This window comes from Pipra filicauda, unplaced genomic scaffold (assembly GCF_003945595.2).
Source record: "Pipra filicauda isolate LSUMZ 115617 unplaced genomic scaffold, ASM394559v2 scaffold214_size1419223_pilon, whole genome shotgun sequence".
Lineage (NCBI taxonomy): Eukaryota > Metazoa > Chordata > Aves > Passeriformes > Pipridae > Pipra > Pipra filicauda.
In genome coordinates this window covers 1158905-1181420 of record NW_024104326.1, presented here as the reverse complement: position 1 = coordinate 1181420, position 22516 = coordinate 1158905, and the positions used below count along the sequence as shown (strand labels likewise).

Here is a 22516-nt window from a genome sequence, read left to right as displayed (position 1 = left end):
TAACAGAAGCTTGAGTGGATCTGGCATGACACCTGTATTCAATGGGCTAAATTCCAACATAACAATCATCCAATTTCTACAAGAATCAGAGCAGATTTTGGCTTTCCATCTCATATCTATGTCATGAGCACTTCAAATAAATCTGACAGGCAGAGATAAAACACTTATAACTCTTAGTCACGAGTTTCATAGGATGCCCTTAGGAATGCAAAGCCTTTAATTTATATCAACATACTTTTGAAGAGTGAGGCTCAGGTTGTGGCTGGCTGATTTGATCTTGTTCTGGGCCTCAAGGTGGGTCATACTGTCAGTGTTGACTCCATCAATGGCCACCACAAGGTCCCCCTGGTTCATCTGTGACTGTGCTGCCTTGCTGCCAGGGGTGATCTGTGCAGGAAAACAAAAAAAGGTCTCATCAGGATAAGTTATTCTGTACACAAAACAGTTGGAGAACTCACCCTGAATTATAATATAGAATACATACAGCAATAAATACACTAATAGATACAACACTAGCTGTATCTACTATTGTATGGGTGAAACAACAACATTTGTGGCAATTAAACAAATCAAAGTTAACTTACCTTTCTGCAAAGGTCCAGGACAACATCTACTTGTCATTACTTCCATTTTGAGAGGTTAAGCCCAATGTAGTGGTTCCCTTACTACCTACTCTCTCTTCCTCAAGGAGATAATTATCACTACTTATATTATAGTAGTATATAGAGACTTTACTCAGAAGCAGAAAACTAATGAGCTACTATCTACTGCATGATTTTATTGTGTTTTTCCTTCTAAAAGCCATTTTACCCAAATTAATTAATTTAATTGAGCAGACAGAAAATGATTGTGTGTGAGGGGCCTTGGGCATGCTTTGCTTCTTTTATAGCAAGCTTTATAGGATAACCTCACCTACATACAACTACAGGATAACCTCACCTACATACAACTACAGCTCCATTACCAAGGCAGATCACTACATCCCCAAGATGATCTCATCAACCTGTTGGACCTCACACTCCAAAGACAGACTGGTACTGCTAGAAATAAAAAGCCACAATGCTTCAACTAGAAATGCAACCACTGACACAACAGTTCAGAATTCTGGTCATTCACTATGGTAACACATTTTGTTAGCTCTAGGTACCTTGTGAACTGCATCTTCTCCAAATGGACAGTGCCCTGACCTCAGCTCTACACAGCAGTCTCAGCTTCCATATGGATGACACCAATACAGCTACTTATGAAACTTGACTCCACTGGGGAACTCCAACTAAAACAGAAGAGCCTTCACACACCGTCAGCCAGACAAGTTTTAGTGAACACATTGGAGTTGTCCTCTGCTTTCAGCACTCAGAACTTGAAGCACATGGACAAAAGCTATAGGTCTTTGCTCTTATTTTTAGAGACTCTCTGACTTACATTCCTCACTTCTAAGAAAGCCCAAGGATCTTCTGAAATACTACAACAAAGGCTGCATTCAAAAATTCTGTTCCTTCAGTACAGAGGACATAAAAGAAAGATGTGTTTGATTACGAGCCAAAATACCCCTGTGAATTCAGCCAGGCTGAAACTGTGAAGTTAAATTCTTAGGGAAACCAAAACCCAACAAAAATTCAAACACTTCTAAGTGTGAAGTGGAATTCCTTAACTTCCCTTCCTAATATGACCTCAAAACACTTATAAATATGTACATACTCAAAATGAAAAACTCCTTCCAAAACAATTCCCCAGACTGCTTATTTATGCTCTTCACTGGCAAAGAAAAATAAGCAAAAGAAGGGAAAAAACCCCACCCTTTCTTCACATCCCATTAAAGGTGTTCAGTATTGAGGCTGGCAGTCTAATTTACAGTGTAGCCTGACAGTGGGAGCTGTCAATTTACTAGAACACAAGCTTTAGTATCAGGGAGCTAAAACACAGCACCCTGCTTACTCAGACATTACTTAAAACAAAGACTACTTTCAAGTTAGGCACTGTAAATAACATCCCAGAACTGATCTGACTGGAAGGGACAAGTTTTTATACCTTTTCATTAGAGACAGAAGCAATAAGAGTTCTATGTTCTCTGAGTGAAAGACAGCCACAGATATAATGTTCTCATGCAAGCAGAAGTGACTGATAATGGCAGCACCACCCCACAAAGTATTTTTCTTGTGTTAGAGCATCAAGGGGTGGGAGAAATATTTTGTGGTATTTTCAAAGATGGAGTTTTATTCTATAGTCTAATACACCCTCATAGAAAGAGATTAATAGAAACAAGAGATTCATGTTACATTGTTTTCCGAACCTATTATAAAAACATTAGCTTCTATGCATTTTATTGACTTGCACTGTGCCAAGTACACAGAATCCAGAAGCCTACAAAGAATACAGATTATTTGCATGTACTTGTACCTGCTCAGTCCTCCAAATATGTCAAGAAACAGAATTTGAAATAAAATAAGAGGTCAGGAAAGGGCAAAACGTGAACTAATGCCAAACTCATTTGTCTGAGTCAGGAAGACTTGAATTCATCAAGTAGGATACTTCAGTCTTTCTCAAATTATCCTTTTTCTCTATTAACATGAACTGTTTGCCAGTCAGGCAGACACCAAGGCTTGAGCCTGCTTGATAGAGCTTTTTTAATAAATAATCACCACACAACACTTTTCTAAGACTCTACCTTTTACTTGCTCATCAAATGTGTAAGTTCTTGCCACAAAACATTAACTGTGTGATGCTGGTGCTTCCAGTAGCCAGACAGCTGATTCCAAATTCTGGGACCCCCCTCCCACACACACATACACACTTCCTCTCATCAAGAACAAAGACTGGTTTTTTGTACATCAACCCAGTTACTGAAAGTCAAATGTCTACCCTAATATGGCAACTCCTACTTAATCCATATATTTCCCTTTCCACTCCCCAGTGATGGTTCAAACAAAATAAGCCCAGAGAAACAGAGTTTCTTTTCCACAGAAAGGATAAAACAGTCTAGATCTGGCACTAGTTTAACACAGCTGTAACACACGGACTTCCCTCTCACTTTCTCTGACTTCTGCTTTTAGCAGCCTCAAATGTTATATCTTAAAGATACAGCAGGTAACTACAACTGCCCTAGAATTACAGTTAATTTAGAGGGAGCGGATGGTTATAACTACTAACCTGATTTCACCTACTATAGTGGAATATTTTCTGCATAACACTTCTGGAAAACACTACCTAAATGAAAAAGATACATTCATCAGAAGAATCTCTTGAACAAAAGTCCTGAGTAATTTTGAATTTCTGATTTATATGAATTTATAACTATAGCCATTGCAACACCCTTTCTGAGGCAAAGAGGTCCAGGAGAACCATACTGTGAGAGACAAGGAAAAGATCTCAATCTTGGCTTACCAGCCATTGTTCTTATATTTGAAAAGTAAAAGAGGGGATTTGCAATCTTCAACTAAGATTAATGGTAGCAAATTCTGGGCTTAAATTCAGCTTATCCTAACTTCATAGACAGCAAGACTCACAAATATAAAAGATGGACCTAATTTATTGTATCAGTAATTCAGAAAAATAATAAGTTTCAGGAAAGAGTTACTTTTCCCCCCAGTATTTCCACTGTCTAAAAGCATGCTAGATTGTTTGGTCCTGTAGAGCTTTATATAGAAGGCACCATTAAGGACTGGATGCAGAACCTGTATAAAACATTCAAAAATTGAAGCACAAAATTATACCTATTTTAGTTACAAGCCGAGAGGCATCTCTGAGAGAGTTTCAAGAGAAGCCACAGCATGCATTAACAGCAGACATTGAGAACAGTCAGTAATTGTTGGGGACAAAATACCAGCGTACAGATGGAGATATAGGGCAGCCAGATCTGAAGTGTCAAGGCACTTTCAAGACTATCTTGTTCCCATTTTTAAAGATCCAGCTGAAAGGAATGGAATGCAAAGTGTTTATCTTTTATCTGTTGGTATTTTCCTTTGAAAATTCATCTCTGATCTACTAAAATTTACTAAATATAATCACAAGCAGAGAAGAGCTCACTGTGTATTTGTGAAATCTTTAGGGAATATTTTCTATTTAAAAATATTTTTTAAAAATATTTTTGAAGGACAAATGTTAATTAACCCTTGGAATTAGAATGCAAATCTAGGTCTGTCTACACAGTAGACAGTAGGGTTCTAGTCTGCTCTCATCTCAGCCTCTCTTCTATGAACACATGTAACAAACAGAGAGAAACATATAACTGTCTAGAGCAAATATGCATTTTTCAATTTGACCACGATCTTTTTTCTTAAAAAATCTAGACTATTTCAGAAAACCTTTGTAATAGTCTTAGCTCACTTGCTCTGGATTACAACAGAGCTTTCAGTAGCTGGGTGCTGCAAATGCCTTTATTTAAGGCTACAGAGAGACGTTCACCAGAGATTCAAGGCACGGCCAGTTCTGTCAACTGATTTACAAAATCCAAGCCAAGGTACCACCGACAGATCTAATTTTAATAGTGTTTCTTCAGTGCCTCAAGCCCAAGCACAGACTTCATATTGAAAAGGCAAGCATCTTTCATGCCTCTCAGAAAAGCAGAGGAACATGTGCTGCTTCAGAGATGGGAATTTTCAGCCCTCACAAGTTTCCTACGAGGCAGACATCTGACTTCCAATATCCCTGGCTTAAAGCAAGTGGGCAGGCTGGAAGTATCACATGTTACATTCAATGCACCACAGAGAATTCTTACTACTCTCTGCTGTGAGCAGCTCTGTATTCTGGGTGAATATATAGCACCACAGTAACAGCTGTGCCCTAAAAAAGTACGTCTGCACTGGGTTCAGAGTAAATACTACTTAGCCAGAGCTCTGGGAGGCAGTGTACAAAGTGCAGCTGCTGTACCACCTTGAGAACTGCACATGTTCCCATCCAAGGCCTCTTAGCTCCACTCCAAGTGGGGGAGAGATAGGGATCAGGCAGCATTTGAGTGGATGAGTGCTAAAATACTAACGAGATGGATGGACACAGCCTTCCTACCCCCAAGGAACTGCTGGTTTACAAGGCACACAAAAATACAAAGGAAGGCCTATACAACTGAGAAGACGTTAATATGGTAGCCTGCAGCATTAGCCAGGGCCTCTTCTTTGTCCAGGGCTTCAGCTATGCCTGACCTCAACCCCAAAATCAACAACTGATATTTTCTGCTTCTCATTTAAGAACAACTTTTCAGAGAATCAAATATTCACTAGCACTAGAAATAGGCAAAAGCACAGGGAACAAACACCCTCTCCTCTTCAAGATCTCTGGAATAGAAGAAATTATTAAAAGAGAATGTTCCTTTCCATAATCAAAAATTCAGAGATTGGACATAAACTACCAGTGACCAGAGTCTGTAATATGCTCTTACAAGAAAAGGACTGGACAGAGACTAAGGATCACTAGAAAATACAGTATGCTTCCTTTATAGAGAAAACAGCATTTAAATCTCTCTCTATTTTATTTATGCAAGTGGTTTTTTGCACAGATGCTTCCAACAAGTCTTTGCAGTCTTTGTGAGCCCTGAGGCTCTCAGTGCCTGAGAGTGGCTGCAAAACTTCCTCACTTTATACATGGGAGTATGAACTACTGAACAGAGAGACCTGCTTTGAAACCCCACTGCAGAACAGTTGCCCATATGAATCCAAGTAGTTATCTCTGGACTGGAGACATCAGTTCCTCTCCCATTGTGAACAAGTCAATAGAGGAAATTTATATTATTGTTTCCTAAATGAGTCACTTTCAGCCCTGTCCCCACAATAAATGTGTAACAGCTTCAAAGGGAAAATCAAGGGTTTTCTTAGAAAACAGAAGTCAATTATGGACTAGAAAAAACAGCAAAGAAAAATGAATAAAACCTACAGGGACAAGTCATCCAGCAGAAATCCACTGTTTCATTCGACACGTTGTCAGAAGGCATAAAATAGAATCAAGGAAAGAAACAGCCTAGATAACCTCCACCATAGGGCAAACATCCCACTATCTTTGATCATGGCTTTTATAGCTTTCTGTGTTAGATGGGAGAGCTGAGCAAGCACAATTAAATGTAAAGACAGGACTGTAGGAAACCCGAAACTAAAGTCCTTGTATGTACCACTAACCAAATCTAAAGAAAACTCCCTTTCTGTAGCTACCATTTGCCTGAACAGTATGTCTCATCGTTTTAAATTCACTATTGGGCTTTACTGGCTTTTTTTTTCCTTTCTGTTTTTTGTTTGTTTGTTTTAATGAGACAACGAAACCTGCCTTAAATGAACACTCATGGCATCTGCAAAACATGCCACTGACACCTTGAAGAGCTTCCATTTATACTAAACAGAGCTGAGCTGGCAAGCTGCAAAGACACTCTGAAGTGGCCTCTCAGGCTCTGCTTCATCTGTAGCTAGGAAGGGAGATTACAATACATGTGAGAACACCCAAAATAGCTCTAATCTACCTCTCTTGGGTAACAGGAGCCACAGTAGCACAGAGATTTTGTGAGATGGCCTGTCAAGCACTTAGGATTCAGGACACCCTGTGCCAAAATCCATACTCCAACATTCCAGCTATCTGACTTACCTCAACCTCGAGTGTGCCAGGCCATACTGGAATGATGCAGCCTTGATTAACACCAAAAACCCCCCAGTCACATAAAACCCCCACAACACTGCTTTTCATGCACAATATATAGGCTCTTCAAGGAAGCAGACAGATAGCCCTTCTTGCCAAGCTAATGAGACACAGGTGATGAAAATAAACCAAATGTAAAAGATTTTCAGCTGGGAAATGAAAGGAAGCATATAGGCAATGCTTAGGGGATTGCCCTAGGCAAGGCTTTGGGGGATTTTTTGAGAGTCAGTGTGAATACTCCTGTTCCTAGTTGGAAGATCATTTCATTTCATTCCCTGCCCCACTCCCACATTATCTGATTGAAAAAATTTCAATCTCTTGTTAGAAAATAAAAAAAAGAAATATTGTGGACTTTGCAGCTTACCTTGTTAGAAGCATGAGTACTCTATGTACAGCAGTGATACAGATGATAGTAGAAGTGTGGATGTGGCTTTTTAATAGGATGTGTTGGCGTTACTAGAAGGCTAAGCAGCTCTTTAAATCTTGCATGGTATGACTAATAGTAATATCTCTTCTGCCAGTCTTTATCTAAAGATAGCTGTTAGATCTATTCAGTCTGTTCTCAGTTAGCATCACGTACTGTGCCAAGGTAGTGTGTGCTGTGCATCTCATGGAAATGAAATGGAAGAAGAGAGGTGAGTCACACAATAATAAATGTGGATTGTTTTGTTACAACGACAGGTTTTAAGGAACAAGTGACAAAGTTCTTATTTGGTATCAAAGAGTTTATGAACCTGAATGCAAACCAAAACTGAGAATAAAAGGGAGGCACTGATCCTCAGTATGCTGGCAGCCCCTGTGTGTGTGAGTTCTGTCAACTTGCACAGGACACCCCCCTGCAGCAGACACTCAGCTTCCAAGTGTTTGCAGGATCACCACTGCCAAGTTTCTTCAAAATTTCCCCATCCTCTTCTCTGCTTCTCTTTTCCAAATCTAAATTCATTTCAAGGAAGTTGTAGAAGGTGGGATGTTTCTTTGTGTTTCAAGTAGACAGATCTCAGCAATATTGCCTTTTACATTTTCACAATTATCATCTTCTTGAATCCTACATTCTCTGCAGTTTTTTGACCTGCTCACAGAAACACAATCTGTCTTGTCTCCCCCTACAAGCATTAGCAATAAACTGAGGGGTTTCTGTGTTTTGCTAATGGCCACTATGGTAAGATTTTATTTTTTCAAGTTCATTCTGCTTAATGCATCTCATGGTATGTAACTAAGACCACAATGATGTATATTTGAAGGGCTTTTGATTGGTTCAGCAACAATAAGGTCTGACTAAAAGGACATTTGAGACAATACTGAGAGTTTTAGTTTGGCAGTTAGTGGCCTGCAACCACTTCATGATATTAAGCAACTTAAAATAGCTTTGACTTCAAGTCCTGAGGTTCCAGCACAGATCTGACTGATATATGTGATTCCTCTGCTCCTGTGTGTTTGTAAAGTAGGGTACTTATCACATCGATGCAGGCTTACATTTAACTGTTCTTTAAATGTGCATTTGTCGGAGTTATTTTTGTTTCTGGCCACCAGAATACAAAGGAGTAATTCTTCCTCTGATCACTAAAATATGAACTGTCATTTTGACACAGCAAATAGCGACCCTGCTTCTAAACCAGAAGTACTTAGTACTCAACTCTGTGCTCTGCCTACAGATGGTAGAACAGTATAGTACACACAGAAAGGCATCTGCATGAAAGAAGATGAAATGTAGCACACGTCCACAGTGACAGAGATGTTGAATCAGAACTAAATTTGCAGGAACTGCACTTGGTATGGTGCCATTACTTTGGCATCTAAGGTTTTAGGAGGCCGTCTTGTCCAATGTGAACCTGGTCCAGTTGGAAGGCCCAGCATTAACCAGTCAGCAAATATCAGCAATTACTCATTAAACACTTGCTTTATCCACAAGAGTAACTGTTCTGTACCTGTAGCAATCATCCATGCTCTGTGAGGGAATAAACAAAAGCACAAGCTTCAAACTTCTGAGAGTGAAGAATTCTTTTCAAGATCAAAGTTAATAAAAAAGAATAGAAGGAAAGTTCCCCTAAGAAAGTGTAATGCCAATTTGTTCTGTAATATGCTGTGTCACATTTAGTGCATAACATGACATTCTCCCAGGTATCCCAGCAGGAACCTTGGAAATTTAAAGATGGAGCAAGTAAAATACAATCTTGATGCATATAACAGGTACCTACACTGCTGGATGTTTCAGGAAGCTTGGGAAGTTAGAGAGACTGAGGATAGTTCTTTTACCTGTTAAAATGTAATGGCTTAAACTTTGTTTTCCTAGCTTTTCATTTGAACACAAAGAGGCCACTTCCCTTAGGAAGCCACAGGAGCCACATTTGTTTAAGAGGAAGTAATCTGAACATAATGATATAATCTCAAATCTAAAAGGGTAATCCTATTATGCTGTAGATTGTTATGTTGAAGCAGCACAATCTGAATTTTAAAAAAGGAAGGATCTTGTTTTTCTAAATTCTTTAAAAGCATCCTTGAGGAGGGTTCAGAGGATTGAACTTTATTGATAGTATGATGATGCCAATGCTGGTTTTGAGTGTTTTAACCCATTACAGTAGTGAGTAAAGCAATCTTCAAAGATTTCCCACTGAAAGCTTGCAGAGTATAACAACACACACACACAATTTTACTTGATAAAGTACCAGCCAGTGACATATATGGTTTTATTGAGCATTCCTCTAATTGAATTTTGCACCAATGAGCTTTATAATCCTGTGTTGCATAAATGCAGTATCTTCCTGCACATCTCTCAGTGGCTTCAGGGCACATGGCAGTATTAAGCTGACAAGTTTTCAAAATGTGGTTTTCTGCAGTTTTTTTGCAAATACTAGAGTATTTTCCATAACTCTACAATAACAAACTTTTATATGAGTTTAGAAAGGCTTTCTGTTTACAGACAAAATAAAACAATAGAAATGAAATGTTGTAGGACACCAGTACTGTCTGTAGCTAAAGGCTATTTCAGACTCAAAAAAAAAGAGTCAAAGTACTAAAATGGAAAAAGAATCACTTATTGAGAAAGATAATTTTTGGTTCAATTCCTAATGCTTGTTTAATTTCTGGTCAAAAAGAAGTCAGATCAGATGGGTGTGCTATACACAAAGGTAACCTGGACTGACAGTCTTCTTCCCTCATAGAGTACTGCTTCATCAGCTCCCCTTCCCAACCTGCACTATTTCCCAGGGAGAATCTGAAGTAAAAATCTTTTGCAAAAAAATTACACAAAAGACAAAGAGATTATGTTCCGAAAATTTACAGAAAGTCTTCATTAAACATCATTATTGTATGTAAGCCAACACATCCTGAAAGGTACAACTGAAAATACTGCTAGGTTAAGAAAATACAACATCAAGAATGGTGTATTAAAATAAGGTTTCAACAAGAATGTCCTATAAACTTGAGAAAACATAAGCAGATTTAGAAGGTTGTTTAAAAAGAGCTTTAAGAAATTAAAGACCTCAGCTAGTTAGTATTTCCCTATGGTAAATGGCTCTTCATTTAAAATGAAGATCCAAACAATGCCACTCATCTTCACCGCACCACGGCTTCCATTTTTATGCCCAAGTTTGGGGCTGAAACTTGATTCAGAAATTCCCAACAACTACAAGGAAAGCTGTTCTTGGGGAATTCTCATTCCAGAGAAAGGCAGGAGTCTGTCATCTTGTGATTCCTAATTCAGCAGAGTGCATAGTTCGAGCAGCCTTAATTATCTTTGGATAAGCTAATGGGGGTTTCATTTTTATCTTTTACAGTGCTGTTTGTGATTACATGTTTTGAATTCCCCAAGGAGTTACCCAGCACAGGTGTGTGTGGAGGGGGATTTCAATGTGCAAAGACTATGATCAGTAACTGGCACTTGAAAGAAAGTATGAAGGCAGGAAGAGAATCAGTATTTCCTACCCAGCAGACATGTTGCTGTGGACACCCTTTCACCTTCTGTGCTGCTCACCCTGGTGATCAACAGGTGAGGGCTGGAAAGCTTTCAGTTCCATGGGAACTTAATACATTCTTCAACTTTATTTTGTACTACATTTCAGAGGCTTCAATCAAAAACCTCCATTGTTTTAACTACAGAGAGGCCCCCATCAGTTGTGAATGAACACCTTCTGCCAAACCCAAAGGCCCCTGCAAAACATAGCCTGCAGATCTGCCCGTGACACTGATATTGCTGGTTAGGGATACTTTTACCTTTTTACTTGGGGAGGAATGTTACTGCCAATTCCTTTCTGGGTACTCTGCTTCTTTCCTCATCTAGGTTTGGTGTTCACCATTTATTGGTGTAAGCAGCACCAAGATATGGCAGGATTTTTCTTCCAGAGCATGCAGGTTTTAATGGAGTGTTTCAGGGAAGGCCTTGAAGTCTGCTGTCTACATATACTCCTCCAACTCTCACTCCTCTTTACATTCCTATTTCTTTCAAGTGATTAACTATACTTTGAAATAACAGTGAATGTAAGATTTCTACCAGTCTGGCAGCATGATCAATGGTTTAGGAACTTAGTGTGGATTTTCCAAAATGGCTTGGACATTTGTATCTAATAAACATTCTCAGGCAACAAAGGTTAGGTGCATAAATTGTGTGAAAATCATAATTAGCTGGCTTTTTATACTTAGCTAGGCTTTATAGAGCTGAATATGGTCCTGATTCTTAGTTTAAGACACTTGTTCATCCTCAGTTCAGAGCATTGCTCCTTATGGATCATCAGGCTGTTCAACTTATGGAGAAGTAACAGAATTATTCTGAAGGAAGTGCTTCACTTCCATTTCAAACCTGTACTTTTATCTTTAATTTCTCAGTGATAACTGCAGACACTTTCCTCTGCACTGCAAGCAGAGGCTGGAATGAGCTACACACCTAGTCACAATTTGTTTCTAAACTCTGCATGTCCAAATTAGGAATTTTCCTCGCCTGATCCAGGGCAAATATGCTAATTATGATAATCTGGTTGCATATTTTGTTAAGGAATAAATGTTCACAGGGCATCTATTTAAGTCCTTGGAAGGAATGCAATCAAGTTCAGAATTTGCCTTAGCAGTGTTTTCCTTGGCTGCGTTAGACACTAACTTCTGCAATGGAGCATGTCAAAATAATTGGTTTGGGAGAGGCAGCAGGAAAGTTGTTGTTTGACCAAGAAAGAATTTCAGAAGGTCTAAGGTGGTCTGCCTTTCTGTGTCCAGTTTGTCTTTTTCCCTTCATCTGGCACCAAAAGAATTGCTAAACAATGGATTGTATAGACGAGAAAATATGACAGTTACTTTAATAAGGATTCCTGCTGCTGGTGAAACCATTATTTGCCTGATACAAATGAGGAATGAAAGGAACACAGGAAAAAAGTTAACCCTCCACTTTGATCTCAAATGAGGACTTAGTTAAACTGCAGGACAATGAGCTTCATCACTGTATTTTGTCATCAAGCAAGCATCTGAATGGCTAAATTAAAGTGACATTTTGGACTGCATAAAGAAAAAATGTCTTTAAAGAAGATGGATGTATTCCCTAATACCAGCATACAAATCTCAGATTCAGCCAGAATTATGACTGATGGAATTAGGAAAGTTCTCTGTTCTAGGCAGTTATATTTACAGTGACATTTTTCAGAGCTGTGCACCCACGTGCAAACAAAATTTGTAGGCGTTTTGGAGTTTTGATATGTTGTCAAAGCTTGATCTTGGCCAAGTTTCTCTAAAGCCTCTTCAATCAGGAGATTACGAAGTGGATGACTGGCTCCCACTCTCCCTAGTTTTATTTTTCATCTGTATCCTTTTTCTTACATCCTTTCTTCTCTCACAGCATCTTGTTCAGTAACATTGCTTAGTCTCATTAAACACATTTGCAGAGAAAATATTTAAAACTGCCAGTGATGGAACTTTGATGTGACCAACATCAACACTGTAACAACTGCAATGGCAGCAGAAACCATTTTGCAGAGTGAATATGCACCTATTTAACAAACAGGAGGCTTTTACTTCAGATACCAGGAAGTGGAAATAGATGAAAATTAAGAATGCTTGGATGATTATTTGGCAGCTGGGGAGATTCCTGGGGCAGAAAGAGCTGTATTAGTAGTCTCTCTTTATCCTAGAATGGGTCTTCTATTTATAGAATTCTGCAGCCCTTGAAGAGGCTATAAGATTGCATATGTATATGATATGGGAGCAGCATATGCATTTTACATGAAACTGCCTAATAAAATCCAAAGATGCTCCCAAAATTTTAGTAGAAATATTTTAAATAGTACCATGTATTATGTCCATCTGTTTTTCTCAGCTGGTGAAAGGCATTTTCTTCTGAATGGCCTTCCCCTCTGCGTTTTTGTCAGGATTGAAAAAAATTCACCCTCTATCTTCTGCTTCCATTTCCTGCGTATCTCCAACATAAAATCCTCAGAAAAGGGCTCCTTAATAAGTCCAGATCATACCAATGAGTCTTCTGGGTCATAGCCAGTGCAGTACACATTCAAGTAAAAGTAATTTCTATTCCACACAGTGACATTAACCTCCTATTCTATATCTAGAAAGCAATTATTTCATAATGATGCTATTCTTCAAGAGCTATCCAAAGTAAGAACTAGAAAAAGACTCCTATTATTCAGCCTCAACATTGAGTCACAACTGGAAATATCATTTTACCAGCAAAATTTTATTATCAAATTGGAGACACTCACAAGGCTGTAGAGGAAAATGTTAAGCATAAACTGTAGCTGATATTAAAGCTGTATGTATCAACCACACAGAGAAAATGTAAAAGTAAACCTAGACTCATCTAGCTATCTGTCTTCTCTGATGAAGGGACACACCAGAGATCTGAGGAAATTCTCTGGTTTAAACAGTGAGGCATTGAAGCCTCTTCCACATGTGGCCAGTGCTGAGTTTAAAGTGGCTTAGACCCTCCCTGTCTCTGTACTTCAGGGTAATATAAGCACTACAAGTAAAGAATCAGCATGTTTCACAGTGACAAGCAAGACATCAGGCAATATTTTGGGCAAATGACACAGAAGACTCGTATAAATAAAGCATACAGGCATTAAAATGAGTTCCTAATAAAAATTCAAACAGAAAAAACCCAGAGCAATTGAGACACAATAAGAAGAGAAAACTTATTTTACAACTTTCTGGCTGTGTCAGAGAAGACCAAGACACTCTCTACTTCAAAACATTTAAAATCATCTCATTTGCTGCTCTGTGTGAATACCAAAGAAAAACAGAATTGCCATGAAAGCACGCATTTCAAGCTCTATGCTACGTTGCTCTTCAGTCTAGACAGTAATTCTGGCATCTGTTGCAGCCTCTGTGAAGAGATTTGCAGTGATGGTGCAGAGGTAAAAGCTCCACAGACAATAAGGTGTTGATCACGTCTCTCTGGAGGCCCCTCATCCTTTTTTAACATGCATGACCCTGTAAGAATGTGCAATGCAATCATCCAGAGGCAAAAAAGCACCAGCCTTTCAGGCTAAGCTTTTGCTGGCTGCAACTCAGATATGACATGAAGTCATGCCCATCTTATGTAAAAACTGATAAGAAGGCCGTGTGTGTGCTGTTTGTGGTATATCAGCGTGGAATTAGAAAGTCTTGTGCTTGTATTAGTAGGGACACTGATAATCAACTATCAGGGAAAAAAAGCAAAAAGAAAAAGAATGGAGAACTGAAAGTTTGAATACCAAAAGTGGTTACATCTTACTAAGGAAGGAAGGGCAAAGAAGTGAACTGCTCTAAGACTAACAGCTTTTGAAACAGCATCATTACAAATACCTTCCCCAAGTAAGGTGTGAATCAAGCTGTTGTTAAAGTTCATGACTCAAGGAGTCTCATGCAGAAAATTAATTCCATCGTGCATATTCTTCCTGTGACCCCAGCCTGTTTGCTTTGGAGAACCAGACATCTCTTGGGATTTTATTTTGCTGTCCTATCAACACATTAGAAATAAAGCTTTTGCACAGCAAAAATATTATGGTTCCAATTTCCCACTACTTTGGACAAATTTATTCTCTTCAGTGCAAATGCAAATACTTCAGTTTCTCTTTTAACTGCTTTGCACTACAAATGCCTTCATAAACTGCCTGGCAGTGGTAAATCAGAGTTTTCATTTTTCACCTCGGGCAAAATATAAATGATTTCTTCTCAAATAACATTTGGAAAACATACCTTTAATTTACAATAAGGTTCTAAAAGCTCTTTATTCCCTCTACACTTTTATGAGTACAGAAGTAAAATTAAGGAAAGCAGGCAGCCTGGTGCTCCTGTCCCCATTTCCTTCTGTCCCAAAGAGCAACTTCCCTGCTCTTCTTATCAAAAGTAACAGCTTGTAAGTCCATGTCACCCTTACATTTGGGAGCCCCTCTCTAATGACTGTGGCTGGGGCCACAGCAAACACTTCACAAAAGAGCTGTCAGGACTCACATGTAACTTGCCATCTTGCAAAGTCAAAGAGTAGCACACCTTCCTCTTTGTACCAGAGAGTCCTTTTCTGCTCCAGGAGGCAAACACCCAAAGCACACATCATCTTTGCAATCTTTTGAGTGACAAATAAGCTTAAATCACAGAAATTAAAGTTTCAAAGTGCCTGTGTTGGCAGAATGCAGACAACAAGCCCATGTTAGTAGGAGAAAGTCAGGAGAATGTCCACAGAATCAAAAGGATCCATCTACATTTATCTGTAGTTCAGTTAAGCAACTCCTTGTCATGACAAATCTAGGAAGCACAGAAATCCATTTAAAAAAAACCCCAACATATAATGGATTTAGAAGAGACTGGATTTCAGAGTTGTACACATCTCAATGAGAAGAAAGGATGAGTACAGAAACTTCTGAGATAAACATGAGTCAATACTAAGAAAGTAACTTTTTCCCTCTTAAAACATCTTCTATTTCTCTTTCTAGCTTTATGTAATGGATATAACAATCAACTGGGAAACATGATCCATGTGTAGATAGTGCATACTCTCAAATCCAGTCATAATATGTTAATACACCAAAGAGTTTGAGGGGTCTGTATGTTTTTGCATGAGCTATAGACAAAGAATTTATCAGTTCATGGCACAGGTATTTCCATAGTGGACAGCAATATTACAATATAGCACTTTGTTAACCCATCATTTGAACTATGTTGATGTTAGTAAAGGAAAAAAAGTTTAATCTATTTTTAACATAAACTTGTAAGTTAAGCTATGATAGTCTTTTCAGTATTTAGTAATACAGATTGACATTGCTAAAGCCTGGCTTAAGAGTATTCAGTGCAACAACGCTTGCCAATATATTTACTATCTTAAGTATGTTTTTAAAAGTGGAGTTTATTTGCAATAGAAATTGTTTTGCCTTGTTAAAAATGAAAGGACACCTCTAGGAGGCCTGTACTTTTCTACATGGCCCTGTTCATGAAGGGCACTAATCCATATTATTACAAGTACTAAATGCCAATTAATTCTCCCTTATGAGTTATGATAAATGATTATTTTAGGGTGAAGCTATACATTTTCCAAAGGGTCTTTATCACAGCTATGTTGACAGGACTTTAAGTATGGTGGTATGCTTAGTACTACCCTAAAGTAGCTGAAGTATGTGCCACAGCAGGTGCCACAAGCAGAACATAGATTTGCTTTGACATTAGAACGTAGGGTATAGAATGAGTGCAGGATTGTTTGATGGATTTAAAAAGAGCATATGTTGTGAATGGTTTGGAAAAGTGGAGCCTTCAGGGTACAGCATTAGCGTCAAAGCTGACTAAATTTGAAGAAATCCTGCCTTGTGATGGCAACAGTTCTTTGTACTTCATGATCATCAGAGTATCTGTCATTAAAGAAACATTTTGACACCTCTAAGGGAAAAGCTCACTGAAGTGTAACCCTTTGGGGAAAGTACAACCAAAGTACTAAAGCATGCAGTTTGAGCTTTAAGGGATACATTTCTGCCAAAGAACTGTAAAGCTTATACTTGCATCTGTTTTACAAAATGTAAACACAGTTTATGTTTATTTCTCATTCTTGACAATGTCCTCTTCGAAAAAATTAAATCTTAAATGTTTGTGTCAACTCCCAGTGTCACAGGATGTCAGTAACCAATGTACTCCTAGTCCTTCAGGCACAAAGTGGCATAGAATGTGACAGCTTTTTACAATCATAGGATCTCTCTGCATCTATGACTTTATGTGCCCAACCCAGACTGGCCAATCCCCTTTAACAAAGCAGTTCTAGTAGTTTTGGCCTTTGCAATGTCATTCTATAAAGATGTAGATTATTCCTTTACTAATACCCAAGCAATGGTACAACAGTATCTAGTTTTCATTTTCTTGACCCATCTGCAAAATCAATTTTTGCTTTCTGTATGAATTAAGGTCACAGATAACTTGCAAAAATGAAATGAAATATCTAACCAGTCCGCTTGATAGTCAGTTTACGGACTTGAGGTGGGCCAAAACTGTAGCCAAAATTAAAGATCTGTAAAAATAATGGAACCATCCTAAATGCCACTAGGAAAGCAGCCTATGTAGTGTCTAACTTTCCTAGATTAGCCCTAAAATATTTACACACCTAGAAAACCTCAACCTCATCTGTAATTAAAAATCTAGAGCTGCATTCTCTGATATCAGAAAAAGTACTACATTCTATGGTGGTCGGTCTCCTTAATGAAGTTATACTGGTTTATACCAGCTAAAAACATTATTCTTATCTTAGTAAGTGTAGAATTTCTCTTACAGAAGGAATTTTAATGTTACATTAAATAGTATTTTTCCAAGCTCCTTTTATCCACAAGTTATTGAGAGCAGCAGTATTATCCTTCAACTCATAAGGCTCTCTTGACAAATATACTTCCCCTGTAACTTCGTAGAACTAGTGGAATTATACCAGGAATAAATCTGTTCCAGTATCTTCAGTTACTCTATTTGGAAACTAGTCATTTGCCTGACCTTCAGTGCAATGCTAAAAACAGAGTTTGTCTGTCATCAAGAGCCAGTGAGATTTCAGATAAAACAGAAGTCATGGCTCCTGCAATGAAATTCCAGGAGTGTCCATCAAAGGCTTGCCAACAATAGCATCTCACTCAGTCAAGACTTTCATACTTTGATAAAACTGAAGGAGGGGGGGGAAGAAGACAAGATTTGACATTGGGAATTGGGCATGTCACAGTAACTTAGTACTCAGTCTGAAATATCCAAACCCCAAAGAATTCTTTAATTATATTCTATCTAAACTTTTATTACTTGGATAGTTTTGGTTCTTTACAGGTCCAATAATTTCTCACAGTATTAGGAATTTACTTTTAGGATTTTTTACTTGGTTGTTGGGCTTTTTACCCCTACTGGGGAACGTCTCTTCCTGTTGCCAGCACCAGAATGTATTTAACATAACATATAGAGCAACACAAAATAAATTATGTTTGTTTTAAACACCAATGTAAATATTGTGAGCAAGCACCGGAGTGGAAGCAGGACTATTTATTCTCCAACTTCCTTGTTTAAATTACAGTAGATTAATCTTGTGTTCATCAGAACAACAGGACTGTTACAGAAGGACAATTGCCAGGCAAGACTTCAAACTTCTTTCCTGTGGTCCCATGCCAGTGCACAGGCTTAGAGTGCTCTCCCTCCTGCCAGACTTGACCCTGGCCTTTCTCTAGACATTACTTAATCCAGACTTAAATCTCAAAATATCATCCCACTCCTAGCAGAATATTGCCAAATGTTTTGATAGTGAGAGATGGCAAACGAAAAAATTACCAGTCATTTCCACATGCATCCTAGATATCCAGCCTTATATACAATGCTTCCTAACAGCCTTACTATCTCCAATTATATGCTTACATTCCTAGTATTCGTTCAGTCTTGTAGTTACTTTGGTTTCTACTGAGAGGATAGAACCAGTTACATGTACGCTGAGAATATGGATAACAGTAGGCTGGAGTGAAGCCAACAAGAAGGATACCTTGAACATGGTCTTCTCATATCACAAAATGGAAAATGTATATTTTAATCAAAAAAACAAAGTTCTGTCCTAGTCTCTCTCACTAGTCTTTGCAATGAAAATTAGCTATAAAAAACAGATGATGAATGTGTCAGAGGTAAGAACAGAAAAGAAAAAGACAACACACTTCAAAAAAGGTCAACAATTACAGGAAGCAAAAGATGTATTTCAAAGCTAAGCAGAGGTTAAAATTCATATTATCAATTTTTAAGTGCAGCCTATAGGCAGCTCTCCTTAAACATGAGGCCATGGCACTCCCTCTGTTGTGTTATCTAAGTCAATTGAGGGCTGTCACGGTGCAACCTACTTGCACTACAAAGTGATACAAGTCAGCAGAGGAAGAAAGTGTCAAAAGGCACAGCCAAACCAGTGGCTGCTTGTCCTTGGTGCCCAAAGTTCAGCTGGAAATGCTGAGCCTGCTGGACAAGTTTTGCAAATTCATCCAAAAAAGAAAACACCCACAGCCATCAAAACTTTTGTCTAAATAGGTGAGGCATATGAAAACATTAGCAAAAGGAAACAAAGCCCTACAGTTGGGAGGAAAATTCAAGTCTCCCTGTTCTTGCATACTAAAGGAATGAAACTGGACAAAAAGTAAAAAGATACCATCAAAAAAGCCTAGATTTTTACTTATTCTGGTATCAAAGCAAGATAAACTAGGTAAAGTGCAAGTCATGGTGTATCATATGACAGAGAAAAGCTACATATATTATTATATGCATATATATAATCAAGAGTACCTGTTCATCACAGGTGTACCCAAAAAAATAAGCAGGAGAGATTTTTCCATAGGCCATTTGTATCCAAAAATAAATACACAGGTCACAGGCAGTGAGGGAAAATCCCACTCAGGAGGGAAAATGGGGAGAACACTTCTTGCATTCCAACCAAAAATGTAAAACTAAGTTCAACTAAAAATGTATTAAGGACGTTGCAAGTCACTGCATTTTTCATCTCTTCTCAGGATTTGGTATCTTTCTAAACAAACATGCTTTTAATTTTTTTTTTTAAAGACTAATGAACATACAGATTTGGAGCTTTTAATATTGTGGCTTTACTCAATAAATATATGAAAATATTCAAATAAGTATTAAACAATTAGATGTTTCAACTTCACCATTTCAAGGTGGTCACCATCACCAATTTTAAGGTGTTAGAACTGAGCCAGAAAAATGCTTTTCTCTTATGACACACTGAGAAAACTAATTTTTACTGAGTATCACATTAATGTCGTTGCTGCAATGGTGGGAAGGTATGAACAGCTTCAGAGGATGGCACGTACCCTCTATTTTCAGAATGACTTTGGCAACTTAGGGGCTTTGTTCAATAGTTCCTGATCCATATTTTGCTACTTTAAAATTGGGTTCTCTGCTGTGGAAAAAAGACAATATTTTAGAGAGTATTTTCTAAATATCTTTTTACAGTATTAGTATATCCCAGGGCAGTCTCACACTAGTGTGGATGTATGGGCCAGATAGTCTCTCCTCAGACAGTAGCCAAGAGCAGATACTTTATGGGAAGAGTAAAACTAAAGCCTTGTGGCATCCAGGCCAGAACATTCACTGTGGATGTTCTAAAATTAAGTGCCAACAAGGAAAGTTTATACCTAAACCCTTTATCCACACATTGAACAAAGAGGCCAAACAATCAACTACATGGCAAGGGCTCTTCCCTGGTCTCCTGAGCTGGGAGGTGCATTTAATATGGGAACCCAATCCAATCTCTGCAAAACCAGTGGAGGAGGATCAAGACCTAATGGAGACAAAACAAGTAGTATTGTTTACCAGTCCTCTTAGTGATGCTTTCCTCAGATACAACTAATCAAATGTCCAGTTAATAAGGCAAATCAGTGTTAAATTACAATAAAACTACTTATTTATGCTGTTTCCTGGTCTATAAAGAGTTTTAATAAACCAAAAAGGTTAGAGCCCAAATTAAGTGTTTGAGCTAAATGCTCTGAGTGGCAAAAGACATCTACTCATATCATCAAATGGCATGAAACTCAGATCCAGCTTGGAATTCTTTCCCCATGAGAAGGATCAGCATCTCACACTGTACTTATAAAATATAATACTGTACAAGAGAATGTCCTGCCTCCTTTTCCAGGTTGTCTTTAGGACACATGAACTCCAGGGAATTGTGGGTGGAATGTATAAAAGATCTTACTGCAGCTGCTTGCACTGCATCTGTTCAAGGGATAAATAAAGCAGCTAAGTTCTAGTTTTGGTTTCATTCGCTGCCAGTCCCTTGACATGCCAAGAAATTATATACCACCTCCTCATCTTGTCAATCATACTGCAAATATGTCTTCAATATTGTGGAAGTGATGATCACTTTTTTTAGGCCAGGAATGTTCCCACAAGCTGGGATAACCTCCATGGCAAGTCACACACACTCGGGAAAAAACCAAACCCACTTCACATTCTTCTAGAGAGCAACCCTGTTCATGCAAATCATCAATCCTTAGACATCTTCTCATCCTTCCTAGAAAAGGAATTAGAATTAGGTCTAGATAAAACTGATTTGAAATTAAAACTGAATTAATTCACAAATTCTCTAAATCTTACAGGTTTATTCTGCTCCCACCCCGCTCCACTTTATTCATCTCTGATTCCCAAAGCTAAAAAACACAGAATCATGTTGTATAAAAAAAGGAATACTAGATCTATATGAGTTGAAGATCCAGACTTTTTGATGTGAGTCACTGGGGCTCTGTCCATTGCCATTTAGGACACACACACACATCTTCACAAGGCACATTTTCCACAAAAGCTTGTTGTTTCTGTTACTCCACAGGGTGGAATTTTTTTAAAAACTCTTTTATCCACTTGTCTACTTCTTTAGGTCATCTAAAGAATGTTTTCTAGAAATTTAATCAAGCAAGTGATGTTAGCCTCAGAAGGTACAACATGGGCTTGGAAATGATGCACATATTCCCATGTTTTGCCATGAAGAACTTGCTCATAATCAATATCTGCTTGTATTTTTATTTTATTTTTTTTTGAAAAAGAAGTAATACGTCTTACTATGTTCAGCATATTTTCTTCACATAAGAAGTTGGAGATTACATTCTAAAATTATATTTTGCAGGGTGAGGAAGCAAAGCTCTGCAGAAACTTAAGCACAGATACATAGGAAAAGAGAATTACTGATGAGCAGGACAAAAGCATCCTTTTGTGGACTATAGGATGTGTGACTGTAAAGGGAAGAAAGTATCTTCCAGGAATGCTCAGAGCAGATATTCTCAACACAGAATTTATATTGATATTAGTTACAGCGTGAGTTCCTCAACACAGGCTAAAGAAGACTATTTAATACAGCAACACATGTAATCAGAGAAACAGGAAACTCCACAGCTCCACACAGAGAAGTTATGAACTTCCATGAGGTCCCATATTTAGCCAGCTCCTTCCTGCACATCTACATGTACAACCTGCATATTCTTCCTTTCCCTTTACTGTTCTATAAGAAATTTTAACACCCCGTGGAAGGGTCTACAACTTTCACTTTCCAAATGCTGTCTTCATCTCTTTGCTCCTCCACCCTCAGTGCACTTAATCTGAACATCATGGAAAGCTGGGAGCAAGGAAAGGATAGCAGACTTTGATGAGATAGAAAGTGTGGGAGTAGCGCAAGGGAAGGCAGGCAGGGGAGGAAGGCCACATCCCAGGCATATGGAAGGAGGAGACAGCAGAGAACCATCCCACATGGAGTGAGGACGAATGCCAAGAGCCAACGTTAGAGGTCTCCCACATGACCACGGCAGTATCAGTACTTGTCCTTGCAGCTGACTGCTGCAACCAAGGCACACAGTTCTCAGGGGTGGGACAATGCCCCCCTCAGAAGAGATGAAACAGCCAAACAATTCTGGCACCCCAATAATCTGCTCCGTCTTCCTGTCAGGTGTCAACACTCTGCTACCCACAGCTCTGC

At 38.5% G+C, this 22516-nt stretch overlaps 1 protein-coding gene across 7 annotated transcripts in view; it reads right to left on the bottom strand.

Annotated features, from left to right (window-relative positions):
• The window catches only part of LDB3 (LIM domain binding 3), a 122651-nt gene that overhangs the window by 84161 nt on the left and 15974 nt on the right, over window positions 1–22516 (bottom strand). For all 7 annotated transcript variants that reach the window (XM_027734620.2, XM_039381161.1, XM_039381157.1 and 4 more), the window contains exon 3: window positions 236–387. In XM_027734620.2, coding sequence (XP_027590421.1) covers window positions 236–387 — 152 coding nt within the window. The remainder of the gene's footprint in view (window positions 1–235; window positions 388–22516) is intronic.